Below are 17,221 nucleotides of genomic sequence, written 5' to 3' on the forward strand. Positions count from 1 at the left end.
GCTTTAAATCAAGTATTTCAATATGGAACCCAAGTGACTTTATTTCCTTGCATCCAGCCATTTTAACAATTCTCCCTTGGAAGACTTTTTCAGGTTTCAGAACAAAGAAATGAAATTACAGAGGACTAATCTTGCTGGTGTGCCCAGTGAGAGCCCTCAGAAGTCCAAGTGTCCTCTTAGCATTTCTCTTTATATTGATCTTCAGTGTAATTCCCCCCCTGTAATTATTATTTCCATAAAAGGGCAAATTAATAAAGTCCAAACTGTATGCATAAAATTAAAAAAAAAAATTAAAAATCAAAGCACATTCCCAGATTTTCAGTTTCACAGAAATTATACATCCAGGTAATAAACCAGATCAGCATGGTTACTTCAGAATTTGATTGAGAAAAAAAAATTAGGTTTTCCTACCGTTCAGTTACCAACCTCCTGACCCACAGAAATCTTTGATTGCAGTAAAAAACCCAAAGTATTTGGCAAGATTATTCATGTGGTTGTTACAGTGCACACAGCTCCTCGTGGAAGTCCCTACAATTTAATATTCAGGGAACACCAGTGGTCCTCATTAACAGAAAAAGTCTTCACACTAAACTGGAAAAGAGAAGTCCAAAAAAAAGCCATTGAGAGACTACCTGAATATTGAATCAGTAGTAATTAAATTTAAAAAAAGTTCAAGTCCCATTAGCCAAACCCACGTGTATTCCCCAGAGGTCCCACACTCAGGAGAATCCATCCCTGTCAGCTGAAGGTGTTTTCTGGAGAATTAACACTCAACTGGCCCAATTAATTTAGGTCAGATTTTTTATATCACATTAGTGGTAGGGACTAAAGAACTGAATGAGTAACAGCAGCCTGGGGAGTCACATCAAGGCATGGCCCAAAACATTGTTTGTATCTTTCAAACTGAAGAATTAAAAAAAACACTAAAAAAATGAAGAGCCCACTTTCTGTTCTTGGTGGAGCCCAGAAATTCTCTCTTCTTTGCAGCCTGTGTCTCTGGCACATGAAGACAAATCATTTTCAGAATACATCACATTTAAGATGGTCCTTAGGCAACCATTTGCAGTATTTATGGAAAAGGAGACGTGAAAACAAGATGTGTGACAGCGTGTTCCCCCAGCTGGGCACTTCTAATTGCCTGTGGGGTTACAAGGGATGGTCTCTCCCTTTCTCTTGTCCTCTTGCAGGGTTTTGTGTCCCCCAGCCCATCAGGGCCAGCCCAGGAGCGGGTCTGCAATGCCGTGCTCGGGGTCGCAGCTGAAGGAGATGGTGATGGCAAAGCGAGTGCCCCACTGCACCTTCTCCACCCGGTGCAGGTTCTCTGATCCCGAGGTGAAAAACGACACCCGGCCTGCAAAGACAAAGGTTTGAAAGGCGTGAATGGAGCAGCACTGAGTGCAGCTCTCCCTGCACAGCCCAGCTGTCCCCGGCCAGCTGAGAGCACACAGGTGATCACAGGCACTGCTGCGAGCTGACACTGCCCTCGGACAGCTTTTACTGCTCAAAACATTCATCCTTTGTGCCACCACGCTGGAGATGGAATCCCACCAAAGCTAGTTTATAAAAGGCAGGAGGAAGCCAGGAACATGGAAGCCAATTCTTAGTTGTCTCAATTAAAAACAAAAAAAGCCCAACTCTAGTGGCTGTCAGCAAAGTGTACTGATGTCCTCCCTGCTCCCCTTCTAGTCCTGCCTCTGATTCTACACCAAAGAAGGAGGAAGCACCACGGAGGTGACAAAAAGCCTTCAGTGACAAAACCTCAGCAGGTTTACAAGCAGCTGTGGCAGCTTCTCAGCATTGCACCAAATGTTTGCTATTGCTTTCTGTGCCTGGTCTGACCACTCATCACTCAGGCAGGTTACAGTCACATATCAGCCATGTACAAATTCACTTTCCTCAGAAAGAGCCACTCCAGCCATGCAGGGGCTTGGCAGGTGTTTTACAGGTGCAAGTGCTCAGTGCTGTGCCTGCTCCTGCCCAAGCCTTGACCATCACTGTCCTGCTTGGGGACACTCCAAGGTGGCACCAGGTGAAGTGGAGATGCAGGCACACTGCCATCCCCTCGATGGGACAGCAGAATGGAGCCCTCTGCACTCCCAGGTCATTAAACTGTTCTGAGAATGCCCAAGTTTGATGTCCAGCAGGTAACTCTGAAGTGACAGGGCTCTGTGGGACTGCTCCAGCTCTCCTGAGGAAGCCAAGATTTCTCACCTGCACAGCTCCCTCACCCCCACAGCACGTGCTTTTCTACTCAGGCTTTTCCCCCACTGTTCAGTTTAGAGTTTGTTTAAAAGCTGATGCCTACCTAAAGTCTGTACAACAACAACATGAACTATTCCAACCCTTACCCATTCCTCCAAAATGGACACCAGGAATATTGCTGGATTTCTCTTCTCAAAGGGATCCCAAAGATGCAGAAGCTCCTTTGTTTGCATCCTCCTAAGCAGCACAAAGGGGGGATTTGGACAAAACTAGACTGGCTTTATGGGACTGGGTTTACCCACTAATCTCTGAGTTCCTTTCATGTAGCTCACATCTTAATCCTCAGAGTGCAGCTCAGAGCCTTTCATAACAATTTCATCCCCTTCTGCTGCAGCTCAGTAATGGCTGAAGTGACACACGTGTAAAGAAGAGATCCATTTGTACACACAGCTCATTCCCACATCACTGTCCTGCTTCTCTGGATTAAAGGCTGAATGAAGGCAACATGCTCCTGTCCTACCAGTGCTGCAATGGACAGTGCTGCCCTCGAGGATTCCATACAGAATCCCTGTGTCATGGGTTTTTTTCCCCTTTTAAATCATATTTCAACTTCATTAAAGTACATTATTATTAGTCTCTCACCTGCTCACCCTAAGCTTTGCCTTAAACTGACTTTCAAGCTGCTTTGTTTGATCTCTGGCTAGAAGTAGTAGTAATTCAGAGCTAGACAAGGTTCAGTGTGTTGTTCAAGCCAGTAAAATTGATTTTTTTTTGGCTATACTGAGTGTCTTTTAAGTTCTTTCTTTAATAAATATGTCTTCATATATATGGTATCAATCTGCTCCCATATGGCTCAGCTGGGGCCTCTGGGTAACTGAACAAGGCTATAGTCAGTTTTCAAAGATGCTTTTTCCTCACTTGGGAAGAATTTCTTTTAAACTTACCTCCTTTACAAAATATTTGAAGCAAAAGCATGCTCTTTCCATAGTACATTATTTTTATCAGTATAAATGTTCAAAAAGAGGGTAGAGAATGTTAATTCCCATCCCATCTGACAAAACCTTCAAGGGATATATGGCAATATCCTTCTCCAGATGATGGTCACTGGCAGTCACCAAGGCCAGGGAACTCCTAACAACCTCTTACAGGAAGCACGATCTTAATTATATTAGAGGTAACTTCTTCTCCTGACTTTTTGAGAATCCATTTCTGCACCTATCCACAGGAATCATTATTTAAGAAGACATGCAAGTGCCAGTCACAAGATCCACTGCTATGAATTCTATGTGACCCCAGTTTAGATGAAGCAACACTGTCATTTTAAGGAATAATATATTCAACAAGCAGCAAAAGCAACAGACATTTCACTATGCAGTAATTATGTAGCATTTAATTACACAAACAAAAACACTGAAGGAATAAATGTATTAAATACAATCCTTTGCTTTTCCCTACTTTTGCTTTCCCAGGTTTAATTCAGAACCACCCCTTAGCAGTGAATTCTTTTTAGATGTACTCAGAGCAATGTCACAGAAAAAGTCACTATTCCCAAAAGGCTTGCTCCCAGGAAATGTTATCCCTGCTGAATCTTCAGCTGCATTTCCATAAAAAAGCTGCCTTCAATTTGCTACCTAACCTCTGCCCTGAAAGGCAACACAGATTGGAGGCAAATACAAAGGAAACAATTCTCAGTGACACCTACGCCCCTGACTTGTAACTGTGACCTCAACAAAAGCACTTTGTCAATTTTTTCCTTGTCTAAAGGAAACAAAAGTAGTGCTGACCTATTCTAACAAGGTTTCTATGAAAATAAATTAGCAAGTAGCATTATAATACTTCACAGTTAACACATGCTCTGATTTAAAAGTATTATAAAAAATATATCTTCTCTTGTTCTTACTCTGGCAAGAGGAAAATTAGTAGGGCACACCATCTTAAATTATAACAAGATGTAGGGAATATATGACATAATTCTGAGAATCCTAATAAAACTAACAGATCACAATGCTCATAAGAAAAATTATTACATGATTATTCTATCTCTAATATTACATTTTCATTGCATAATAGGTTGAAAGAGCCCTTGGGAAGTTACCTGGTCCAATTCCCTTTCTCAAATCAAAGCTGACTTCTAAATTACATCCAACTCCTGAGTCCAGGAGTCCCAGGGTCACATCACTGACACAAACTCAGTCCCACCAGGGCCACATCACCGACACAAACTCAGTCCCACCAGGGCCACATCACTGACACAAACTCAGTCCCACCAGGGCCACATCACTGACACAAACTCAGTCCCACCAGGGCCATGTCATTGGCACAAACGAGTGCAGCATTCAGATGTTTCCCAGGGATGTCTCAGACATGATTTTTCTACCCCTGTGTCTCCAGTGCTTGATTTTTAAACAAGGGGCATGGAGAACATGATGTCCAGAGGTCCTTTCCAACCCCAATTATTCTGATTACACATGAAACTGGCCATCCACATCAATGGCAGCTTTGGCAATCACTTTGATTTGCAGCTTGCCTGTTTTGCCACTGGACTCTAAACCCCTTCATGCTCCCATCCTTCACATGGTATTTCCCTTTCTGCTTTTTTTGCAGCACCCTTCTGGCTCTTCTAGTTTAATTCACTGCCAAATTTCCACGTGAACTCCTTGGGTCGTGAGAACCTCAAGGAGAAAAAGCAAATTACCTGTCAGATTGTCTTGACCATCACTTGATTAAGTGAGGGAATGGTCCCTGTGCCCTCCCTCTGCTCCCTGCACAGCAGGGCTGGGGGAATGGCAAGGGTGTCCCCACCACCCACTGTCCATGGCAGCTGCCTGGGGGCACTGGGAAGACTGAGCTGCTGCTCAGGAGGAAAGGAAGCAACTCCTCTGTCTGGTTAAAAGGAAACAGGAACAGTTTATTTGGCACCACAGATCTATTCAGCATCTTTCATCTCATGCACTGACAGCTTCCACTGTCTGCCTAACATTTATCAGCTCTAAATGTTCCTCAGGAAAGAAGGAAAAACTGCATCTCATGTGCTGAATGACAGCCAGCCAGAAGCACTGCCAGGGAAAATGCACACCAGTTGTGTTCTCATCCTCATCATCTGTTTAGGATTAATCACCAATTCATTCTCATGTACAGTGTCCAAGAAAACCCATCATATCATTAGGCAAATAAATTGGTAATAATGTTTTCTGCAAGCACACAATAAAACTTATTTAACTAATTCAATTACTTATTTAAATATGTTGAATTGGGAGAATTTAACCAAGTGCTTTAAACAAATCCCACAAAGGGAACCTGGACTGACAATGTCTGCAAGTGCCCTGATCTGGGGTGAAGAGAGCACCCAGAGGAGAGGTCACAAGCTTCTCTGAACCATTTTGTTACATTTATGTCAAGCCCAGAAGAATAAAAAAAACCCTATGGCCTAAAAATAAAACCCCAAACAAAAAACTACCTGCAATGGGTATCAAATCCTAGCTACAAACTTGTCCCATATTTAGTTACTAGACAGAAATTTCTTGCTGTTACAAATAAAATCCCGTGTTCACATAGTGAAGTCTCCCACAGCCAGTTTGTAATTTGTAGTATTAACAATACTCTCGAAAAAGTAATTGCTTCTACTTTAAATTCAGAAGGGCCTGGAAATCTTCCAGATTACAGTTTTAAAAGAAAATTAATGAACTTATTTCCTGCTAAAAGTACATGAACATTTTTAGATATCAACTGTTAGATTTTTACAATCCTTGCCTGCCTCTCTTCTACCAGCACAGTTGGTTGCTCAAAATCTCAGCAGTTTCCACCCTGTCTGAAGGTGTGACAACCCCAGGCAGTGTTTAGAAGTGAAAAATGCTTATTTGCTCTCTCCAAATCAATTGTGAGTCTCTCCAAGGCCTTTTGGCTCAGAGAGCCAAGAGAAGGACACAGATGTCACCCCTGCCCTCCTCTCCCCTCCAGGGCTGAGCCTCACCCAGCCAGTGCTGCCAGCTCTGCTCGGGCTCACAACCTGACTCCTAAAAAAACTTCTCACTAAGAACAAAGTGCTGCAAATTCAACCACATTCAACAACCTCAGGATCACCTATTTGACTTTTCCTGACCTTGCCAAACATGGCATGTCCAGCAGAGCTGTGGTCAAACCACATGGATGCCCAGGTTCTGGGTTTTGGACTTCTGGAAAGAAATTCATCCTTACATTTAGTAAATCACTGAAGTAGAAGCACAAAGGTAAACTCTGCTGCTCAGTTATTCCAAAAATGGCCCCTAAAGAGGCTTCATCAGAGCATCTGTGGCCTGTGACATTCACACACAGCTTAGGAACCAAGAAATGAACTCTTCCTACTGAACCACAGTCTAACACAGCTGAACCTGCAGTTACTTTGGTATTTTGTTTTATTTCATCTGTTACAGTACCTGAATTTCATGGAGTAACTCTTTGAAGCTGATTTTCCACTTCAGCTTTGCTGCATATTTTCTTGACCAGTCTCAACTCAAATTCATGCAATATTGGCCTGCACACACATTACACAGAGGCACAAACAGGACATGCTGCACGTGGTCATTTAGAACCAAGTTTTCATGGCAGGGGAAAAGCCTCAGAGGCCAATTCTGAATACTGGCAGTGCTTCACAATGCTCTGTGCAACACTGACACAGGACAGCTCTTCCCCCAGCACTCCTCCATCCTTTCAGTGCCCCAGGCATTCTGGGGTGAGCACTGCTTCCCCCAGTACCAGCTGCCTCAAAAGGCAGTGGATTTATCAGAAGTCACTCACACAAACACCACATTAGAGGCAGCTCTGACCTGCACTCCCAGGTACCTACTGCTTTATGGGGCCAAATTAAACAGGGTTTCATTTCATGCCATCCTTAACCTGGCATCAAACACCATTGGAATGCAAAACCTGCCTAGAAAAACAGTTATACTTCCACGGAAAAGAAAATCAAAACCAAGTTCTACTGAGAAATAAGGAGCAATTTTCTGTTTTTTTGACATGACTGCCACATATCCTCCTTTTCTCACCACTTCTCTTTGCAATCCCCTCCCCAGTCCCTGGCACAATTTGTGATGAGTATTGCAAATCGGTAGGAATTGCTGTCCTTTGCATGGCTGCTGCTTTCTGCAGCTGCTCATGGTGGCTCCATTTGTTCCTCACCACAACTGAGCTTCACAGCTCCTTCTGTGGATTTTTTAAAAAATTATTCTCAGCTTTCAGCTGATACTGATTTAACTTCAAGATGTGCTCCATTTTTTCACTGACTGGAACAAAACCAAAGCTAGGATTGGCAGGAGATTACCATGATCTAGACTGAATCTGGATGATGTGGATTGAATACAGAGGCAGATGAGACTGAATATATGGGGGGGAAGTTCCCAAATATCTCATACCTTCAAATCAAATATTTTACACTTCCAGAAACACACCCTTCTGACAGCTGTGACAATACACTAAGTTTGAGATTAGAGAGTCACATTTCACTCTCCAATGTACAGAATTCATTTTGCTCCACAGATTAGTTTCTTCCAGAAATACACAGAAGTGATTGCAACCTTTTCTTCTGCCTTTGTATAATAAACTACTTGTATGAAGAACAAATTCCATTGTAAGTTGAAAATAAGTGCAGCAAAGCTTGACCTTCAAACCAAAAAATGCACACACAAATAAAGAACACAGAACCAGTTCTGGGATTTCATCCCAACACCAGTTTTATCTACACTTTATGACCAAGTGAAGTCTGTGACCTAATACTGCCAGACCCCAAATTCACATAAGACTCTGCAATATTATGAAATTTTAAAATACAAAACTTTATACACTGACAAGTTTAGCAGCAGCAGAAAGTGTATCAACTTTGTGACTGAAAAGGAAAGCCTTGATGTTTGTCATTTATTCTTATTCCTCCTGTATGTCTTGCAGATTACTAAAACTAAAGCACCAAAAAGAGTTAATATTGAAAGGGCTTCGTTTCATTCAAAATGTTGCTCTGTTTCTTACAGTCTCTCCAACAGAGCCAACCCTGGTACAAGGGGTGGAAAGAAATCCCAGTATGACAATTTTGGAAACAGAATTTCCACGTGTATTTAAAAGGAACAGAAACTACTTTGGATCTGTTTCTTTGTCACCAAAAAAAAAAAAAGTTTTCATTTCAAAGTCATATTTCCTTCTTCATGGTACAGTGAGTTCCTTGTGGCAGAGAGGTCCTAACTGAAGTCAGAAGACACATATTCACTCCTGAAGCCCATCAGAGCACAAGAAAGATGTGTTCCTTCATGCCACACCTGGTTATGAATTAGCCAAAGGTCTCTACACTGAACTGCTGCTGACTTGTTCATTTCTGTTTAAAAAAATAATCTCAAGAGCCTCAATGTTAATAAATTATAACTCCTTCTTAAAGCTAATGTTTGCTAACAACCAAACTCGGGGATGTTAAAAGATCATCCTACAAATTAGAACCATTCAGTCAACTGAGTGAGAGTCAGGACTTAGAGACTTCTTAAGTAATCTGCAAGTGATACACACGGAGAGAAGTGAAAAGCATTTTAATTTAGGCTGCCCTGCTAGCAGAACAGTTCTCCCTGTCCCCAGCTGCCTGGCTGGCACTGATCCTCAGCAGTAAAATGCTGCAAATGCCTCTGCAGCAGCACTGGGACTTGCCCAGGCAGCGCTTTCAAACACAGGACATCCCACAATGGTTTAATTGCTTTTTCTTGTATTTCCAATTACTGCTTTTCTGCTCTGCTGCATCACTAACAATGCCTTTCTGCTTCCCACTGACATTTGAGCAAATTGCTGCTCACAGGAGGGGAAACCTGCTCATTTTGGTACACAGAATCAGGTCCCCAAAAATGCAGGCTAAGTGTGAGACAAGTACCAGGTTTTAGGACTGTAGTGGCATTAACAATACAGAAAAGTAAATTAGTTGTCAAGCACGAAAAGTGAACCAGTGATTATGACAGTCATCTCTAAAAAAGCCTGGAGCTCCTAAATGAAAGCATGAAAGCTCATCAACATGTGGTTTTAAAAGTTGAGTTGGAGTGACAACAGAAGCACAAAGGATCAAAAGAAGCGTAAAACAAAGCAAACAAACAAAAGCCAAAAAAAAAAAAAAGACAGAAGGAAAGAAAAAACATTGCAGAGGAACAAAATACATCAACTTGTACCAGCAACAGAAAACAGCCTGGGGTCATTCCTTCACAAAACATTTTATCAGCAAGAGGAAAACCAAGTGCAAATGCCTTCATATTGTGCTTCACCTCTAAAGCTCTTCTCCTTTCTCAAACATTGTCAGTGGTGATTGTGCACCAGAGGCTGTGACACAATCACAGGACCCTGGACAACTGTGGCAACACAGAGATGTGTTAGAGAAGTGTAATTAATTCTCTCTCGTGTCCATGAAGGACATTTGTGCTATTCCTCAGGAGCTGTGCATTGTTTTGTTTCAGAAGGGGTGTCCCGGGCACACACGGCCCATACAATCCCCTGGCAAAGGAGCAGCCAAAAAGAAAATTCTGTATTTCATCAGCTTCCCCTTCTTCCCCCAAAATTACATCAAGAGCAAAGACTCTGCAGCAGAAAACCTGAAAGTTAATAGACGGGGCTGAATGGAAGCAATTTCACAGTTACAGAGTTTTGGAAATTAAGTCAGGGGCACATTGGACACTGCAGCCAGGCTGAGTGCCCCTGCACTGAGGAGACAGCTCTCCTCATATACCCAGAATTCAGCTGTGATTTCTACAGTTATAAACGTCTGGTAATCTTAGAACTGCATCTGGAAACAAAATAGTTTAATGTGCTCCCTTTCAAAACACTGGCAGCAGCATTTTGCAAAAGATGAAGCTTTCAGTTTAGGGTTTACTTCCAATCTTAAAACACAAAATAAACATACAGTTCTTGACAGCAAACCCAAAATGCAGGTAATCTCAGTTCTCTAAACCAGCATCACTGCAGGTGAGTGGATCACTATGATCCATAAGTCAAAAAACACCCATCCCAATTTGCAGGCAGCAATAGTCTGAAGTCAGTTCTGCTTGGGGTAACAATGTCAGCAGACAATTACTGAGGCTCTTTAAATGAGCAGATTTCCATCTTTTCAGTCTTGGAAAAAAAGACAGAACACAGCAGGAATATAAAGTTGTGCTTTTTTTTTTTTTTTTTCCCCTGCAGCAGTGTGGCTGACCTTGCATTCTGAAAGGTAACACTGCTGGAAGCTCAGCACTCACCTGGCAGACAGATGAGCTGAGCATGAGCTCCTCTCTAGGCAGCCCCAGAGTAATTCTAGCTTCAAATTATCCACATATTAGAAAAACCTCAAACCAGCCTTAAAGGTGTTTTATTTATTTATTTATCACTGACAGCCATCAGAAGGTTCATCCCTGTCAGACCTCCAGGAAGCAGGGATGGATTTATACCCAAGGAATCATGGTTCATCATGCTCCAGCAGGTCAGCAGAGCCATGGCAATCAATCACCTTCACACCCAGCCCTCAGCCATTACAGGGTATTAAGCCCTACCTTCAGCAAAGGCATTTCAGGTCTAAAATAAATTGCTTTAATTTGGATTTGCTGCACAGTGACTGCTAAGCTGTCAGGACTGGCCACCTCTAAGTCCTCCAGCTTTCAAGGAAGTCACTTATTGTGGCTTAACACCAGATATTACAAATTTTAACCTGTTTTAATCTTTACTTTCGATGTCATCAATCTGAACACAGAATGCTACATTACCCACATTATTCCTGCTGACACAAAGCACAGTCCCACACCACCTGCCAGCCCAGCAAGTGAACAAATGGCACAACCTGCAGCCAGCCTGGGCTCATACCTGCCCGGGGCTCCACTGTCTTGTTGGAATCTGCATCCATGAACACGAACCGTCCACCCCCGAAGTCTTTGGAGTAGTCAGAGAGATAGAGCAGAGAAGTGTAGTCAAATGAGCCATAAGTCACCTGTGGGGGAAGCCAAAAGTACCAAAAATTACCAAATTCTTTATATTATCTCTGCAGAGCACAGCTAATTGAGCAGATGGATCTGGTGGGTTTTTCCAATTTTCAAGTTTTCATGTATTTCATAAAGAGGTCTTTGAAAACCAAGAACATAATTTTCAAGAAATTATCCATGTTTATTAGTCTATTCTCACACACTACAAGACTAGCATGTCATGTTTATTACTTCTTTTGTTACAGTTTCCATAATTAGAGAAGGGCTCCTATAGATTTTTATCATCCAAGAGCAAAGAACAACATAGTGTCAGAAGTGCATTGCATCAAAAAGACAGGATTTATACTATTCCAAGATAAAATTTCACCAGAAGGTTAATAAGCAGAAGAACAGCCCTTGATTAATTATTTCCATCCATTATTTAATCTTGGTTATAAGGTTTCTGGATACCTCACTTCTATTCTTTCACCAGCTACCACACAGAAGATTCATGGAAACAATAAACAAGAACTTCCAAGTAAATACACATTTGTTGGAGGAGCTTCTACTCTTTTCCATACAGGTTTTGTTTAAAACCCTTCAAACTGAGCTTTGGAAGTTTCTGCTTCTTCTCAGCCTACAGACCAAACACCCCACTTTTAAGTATAATAAGGGATTTTTTCCTTCCTTTTAAAGCATTGTTTTTGGTCAATACATTCACTGAAGTTGGAGAAAAGAAATACTACATACTAATGCTCACAGTGAAGCCATCTAAATATTTAACACTGAGTTTAGCTGATCCTGGAAATATTTCCTTTCATATCTACATGTCATCAGCAATTTAAAAAATACCAATTTCTTTGTGTATCACGACTCCAAAGTTCAGCATTACACTGTCAAACAGTGAAATGTGCAGCACAGCAGTCCTGTATAAATACACAAAATCTGCAGAGTGTTTGGACTGACCTGGTGACTGTTAGAGGTAGGTGCTACTTCTAAACTTAGAAGTTTTCTAAATATTTTCAGTCATGTTTCAAGTTATATTCATTAGTGCCAGTTAAATTTTGGCTCAGGAGCAGTTGTACACATTTTTCTGTAAGGGCAGGACCAGAGAGAACATAACAGCAGATGGAAGAGGAAGACATTTCCATTCATACTCATGTTATTATTTTGACCATAAGGGCTTGAAGGAAAAAAAGCCAAATCTGGTGATATACTGCCCTACATGGTGTGAATCACAAAAAATGAGAGAAATGTTACAGTGATCCCCTTCTCTCCATATTTGCCCAAGCCTGGTAGTAATGCAAGGCAATAAATGGGAATTAATGAGCAAGTGCTGGTGCAGCACCTCAAAGCAGCCACCCTAGAGCCCTTCTCATGCAAATGAGCTTTGCAAAGCCATTTTCCACTTCACTGACTGGCTGACAAAAACTTCCAGTCAATTTAAGGAAGTCTCCAGCCAGTGGAGAAGTTCATCCAACTTGCACATTTAATGCATCACAATTGTTTTTATCAACTCTTCAGTGGAGCAGCAATCTTTGCTCCCTCATTCACTCCCTCCTCTCCAAGGTGGCTTCACCAATTCTAAACTTTTAAGAGCTGACTACCAACACTTCAGCCTAACCAAACTCACCTGATTTCTGCAGGTGACCAGTCTGGGGAATGAAGTGTACCAGGGAAAATGGCTTTTCTCATCCTGTCCTTATTCATTACTCACTCTCAGAAGAAACCAGGCCCGAGAAATGCAACACTATGGCAAGTAGGCACTAAATTATACTCAGTTATTTTAAATGCTTTAAGTCCCCCTATGTATATCAAATATATTTCTTACCCTGACAATTATTTCCTGTACCAGATTAATAATTGAACCAAAAGATCAAACAACGTGAGAAAAGCTGTCATGAAAAGCCACACAGCTGAAAATCAAATTTCTACAGCTCCTTGTAAACAACTCAAGAGAAAAAATGCAGATATTTCTATTCAGCCTGCTCTGTCATATGGTTAGTGTGGTCTTTTTGAACACTCCTTATCCAAAAAGTCAAACACAGATAATATTTAATGGTACATGCTCACAATGACATTTATCTGACACTTCTTTAAAGGCTATTATTATAAATAGAACTAATTACAAGAAATAGCCAGCCCCATTTTGCAGTGGGTTTTTTTGAGGGACACATTTCTATGCAAGAGGTCTGCAGTTACTGAGGATTCCTAGGACAGTATCCCCTGCTTTCCAGTGCAGAAGAAAATTCACTGTGCAATCAGTGTTGGTCTAGCAGGCAGAGTCAAAACTTCTCTTTTCCTGTAAGCCTTCACCTAATTCTGTGTAGATAAAACCAGAATAGCCTTGACAGCTGCTTCCAGTGTCCTGTTTATTGCAGTGGCTATTTAGCAGACAATGCAAGAGCAAAGAGCACATCTCTGAATTGCAAGGGGCTCTAGGTGAGCTGGGGTGATGGCTTTGAGCAGAAATGAGAATCAATTTTCAGAGATGATGCTGTCCCAGGGCAGAAATGGAATCTTTTGATGTGTTTTATTAAATACAGGGGAAAAAAAGAAGAGTTTTTGAAAAGGAAGAGACAGCAGCTGCTGTCAGTGACAGACCCAGCAGCCAGAGAGGGCTCAGGTCCAGGGAAGGGCTGGGGAGGTGCAGAGCACATTGCAGGTGAGGAGACTTCAAGGTGTGGCTGGTTCAGCTCGAGGAAATAAAGACTGAAAAGGGATATGATTCCTACCTATAAATACATGTAGAACTGGGAGGAGGAACACAAGCAGCTAAAAACTGATCATGGACATGTTTGGGCTAAAAAAAACCCCAGCCAATTTTGGGCAAACGTGCACTGAAGTGCTGGAGTAGCTCTGATAGAAGAAATTCAAGGAAAACAACCCCAAAACCATCTTATGGCAGAGCCTGACAATTGTGTGAAGGATGCCAGGATCTGTGCCCAGGATCTGCAAGTCCCAAAGTGCTTCTACCAGAGGATGTTGTAAGACTGCAGTGCTGACACTGTGAAGTGTGCAACAGCAACTCCATTATAAATCAGATATTTGTCATTTGGAAGCCTCAGTTCCAAACAAATTCCATCCAAGATGAGACTCCAGATCTTAAAACAACGCTCACTTCATTTGATTTAAATGCTTATAAATTCAACAAGATTAAATGAGTCATTCTGGTGATTTCAGGCTTTCCATTCCTATGTAACTACAAACCAAATAAACTTTGGGGGGAAAAGAACAAAGCCTCAGATAGACACAATAAATCTGGACTACTCCACTATGCTGTTAAAAGTCTTCAGGGAGATTTGGATTGAGAAATATAATTGCAGTAGACTCAGCAACATCAGGAAAAAGGCAAGAGGGGTTTTCATATGTTCCAAGAAGCCAGAACTTTTTAACAACAATGTCACTATGAAACAGAAAATGTAGTGAAATCCTTTTACTAAGGTTTCATTTTACCCTTCTTCTGGAAAGAGGCAAGGAAAAAATCATGATGTCTTCTAGGAGTAACTTTCACAGTTAAATTATGCAGAAATACCTAAAGTGACTTGCTCTGTTCCAAGGGGAAAGCATAAATAATGATCCACCATAAAAGCATCCAACAAACTGCCAAGTTTTATTGATCTTTCTTCAACTTCTCAGTATTCACACTTGCTTTGGAGGCCACAGAAGAACTCTACTGCTCTTTTCTGGGAAGAGCTTCTTCCCTCAGATCAATAGAAATGTATTTTTTTTTCCTTACTTTCAACTGCAGTCTGGAAGTGGAAAACTTTGCTGGAGGAAGTGAAATATAATCCAGGCTGACTGCACTGAAGGCAACTTGGGAAGCTGCACACCTTCATCCTGTTCAGTCTCTGCTCAGACTATTTATGATTATGAACAAACTGCCCCAACTGGGATAATTCTCTTCACAGACTCAGAATTATTTAGGTTGTGTGAAAGATCTCCAAGATCACTGACTCCAACCACTGTCATAAATCAGATAACCCAGTTATTCAGTATAGACACTCCTGAGGTCTAGATTATGCATTCCAAGTCTAAGAGAGCATTTTCCTGCTTGTTTTGGGTTTTTTTTTAAACCAGAGATGGGTTAGAAAAAGCCAAGGCAAATCAATTGATGTATCTGCTCCCTGAACAGACAGCCTGCAAGATAAATAAAACATGGACAAAAGAGAAGGATAAAAACAGGAAAACATTCAGCCTGCTGTCCATCACATTTAGGCACTCTCAGAACGACAGGATAGAAAAGTAGCTTCCACAAATTCTCTGCATGTAAATTTATTTGCATGTAAATGACAAAATAGCTTGTCCATTATAGGAGAAATTTAGGTGGAAACACTTAATTGAGAGGTTATCCAGCCACCTTATTCATTTCCCAGTGCAAAATACATGTAGAGAAAATAAAGAGAATACTGGCAAGCAGGGCTTGTGCAGACACAAATCTCATTATAGTAATAAACCAGAGTCTGAAATTCTAAAATAGGCTTTTTTGGGGATGAAATAAAAGAGTTGAGAAAATAGGCATCAGCTGTTGAAATACACTGCTTTTCTCACCCTTGTGGCAGTCAAATGTGATTCGCTGAAACTGTGGAAAAACTGTAAGAAACTGATGAATTCACTGCACTTCACACAACCAGAATCACCAGTTTCCTTCTTCCCAAGGGTCTCTTGGAATTGAGCACAACGTGATGGAATTTCTGTGAACCCCACCAGCACAAGTCTCTCCCTACAGCCATTTCCTACCAACACAAAACAATCTGGGCCTCAAAGCCATCCCTATTCACTGCTTACATCCTAACTTTTCAAACCAGAGGCATCCAAAACCTGGCAGATTCCACCCTACAGGACTTTCTGCTTCCAAACATAAGCTGTGTCATCACTACCACCACATTTTCTAAATCTAAGCTGCTTCTGCCCACATGAAAGAGGACACAGGAACTCACACCAACGTTGTACCAACAAAAGACACTTCCCTCAGAACTGGCTTTTTTCCAGGAAATACTTTAAGGCAAGGAATATTTCTGTTTGATTTTTTCATGTCTCAGGTCACAGACTTCAAGGTACACTGCCCACTTACAGACTTGAGCTCTGAGGAATAACTTGGATTTTGCTGTGATTATTTTATTTGGTTCTATTGTGGGTAATCCATGATTCCAGAGTGACTCATTTATAAGTTCTGAAGGCATGAAACGTGGCTATTGTGGAGGGGAGGGGCTACTTTTCTTTGTTGTGGAGCTTTTTATTCTTTGATTCTTCCACTGTTTGTATTCTGGTGTTCTGTACAGAATGCTTGAACTCAGCGAAATTCAGAAATAAACTCAATAGCAAATCATTTAAGTCCATTGAGAAATGCCAAGTATTAAGTTATAAGCCTAGAGATAAAAGTGTGCAGTTAAAAGGATCAAACATCAAGTTCTTGAAAGAGGGAACCAGGTACTACATCCCCACTGAAACACAAAAAAACCTTCAATTCACATATAGCTGAAATAGAAATATTAAGCCTTAGGTCAGTAACAACAGTGACCAACTGACCACTGTGAAAGAGCTCCTGCCAGATCTGGCTGAAAGAGCAATTCAGGTCATTTTAATTAATGTTTCTGACCAAAGAGATTCTTGAGTAGTCATTCTTACAGTTCACAAATTCTAGCAAAACTAAATTAGAGAAAATAAAACTGAATGGGATGTAACAGCCTGTGTTTCTAAAACTCACTGATCTCCCATTAGGTCCATCCCCTGAAGCACCAGCTTTCAAACCTGTTTGATGGACTGTTCAAGGTGATTTAATAATAATAATAATAATAATCACAGGAGATGTTTGCATCCCATCTCAGCCTCCTCCTCACCTTGTCCACGTGTGGGTGCCAGTACTCATCGTGTGTTGTCTTGGCTCCTGTGCTGTTCATCCTGGAGAAGAAGGTTGGCTTGGTCAGGTACATGGCAGAAGAGCTGATACCAAACACCTGAGCAATCCTTTGCTGAATCCTCTGCCTCACATCCCTGCAAAGATCACACAGAGCTCAGTCAGTGACACCTCTCCCCTGCTGCTCCTGTGTTCTTCAGTTACTGCTTCTTCCTCAGCTGAGAAACCATGGGCAACACACCCAGATCTT

At 41.5% G+C, this 17,221-nt stretch overlaps 1 protein-coding gene across 1 annotated transcript in view; it reads right to left on the minus strand.

Moving 5' to 3' along the window:
* Positions 1-15: 15 nt before the first annotated feature.
* The window catches only part of OGFOD3 (2-oxoglutarate and iron dependent oxygenase domain containing 3), a 33,223-nt gene continuing 16,017 nt past the window's right edge, over positions 16-17,221 (minus strand). The window contains exons 7-9 of the mRNA XM_088176759.1: positions 16,955-17,108; positions 11,020-11,143; positions 16-1,351 (exon numbers count right to left, since the gene is read on the minus strand). Coding sequence (XP_088032885.1) covers positions 1,209-1,351; positions 11,020-11,143; positions 16,955-17,108 — 421 coding nt within the window. The 3' untranslated portion in view covers positions 16-1,208. The remainder of the gene's footprint in view (positions 1,352-11,019; positions 11,144-16,954; positions 17,109-17,221) is intronic.

Source organism: Sturnus vulgaris, chromosome 20 (assembly GCF_052056855.1).
Source record: "Sturnus vulgaris isolate bStuVul1 chromosome 20, bStuVul1.hap1, whole genome shotgun sequence".
Taxonomy (NCBI): domain Eukaryota; kingdom Metazoa; phylum Chordata; class Aves; order Passeriformes; family Sturnidae; genus Sturnus; species Sturnus vulgaris.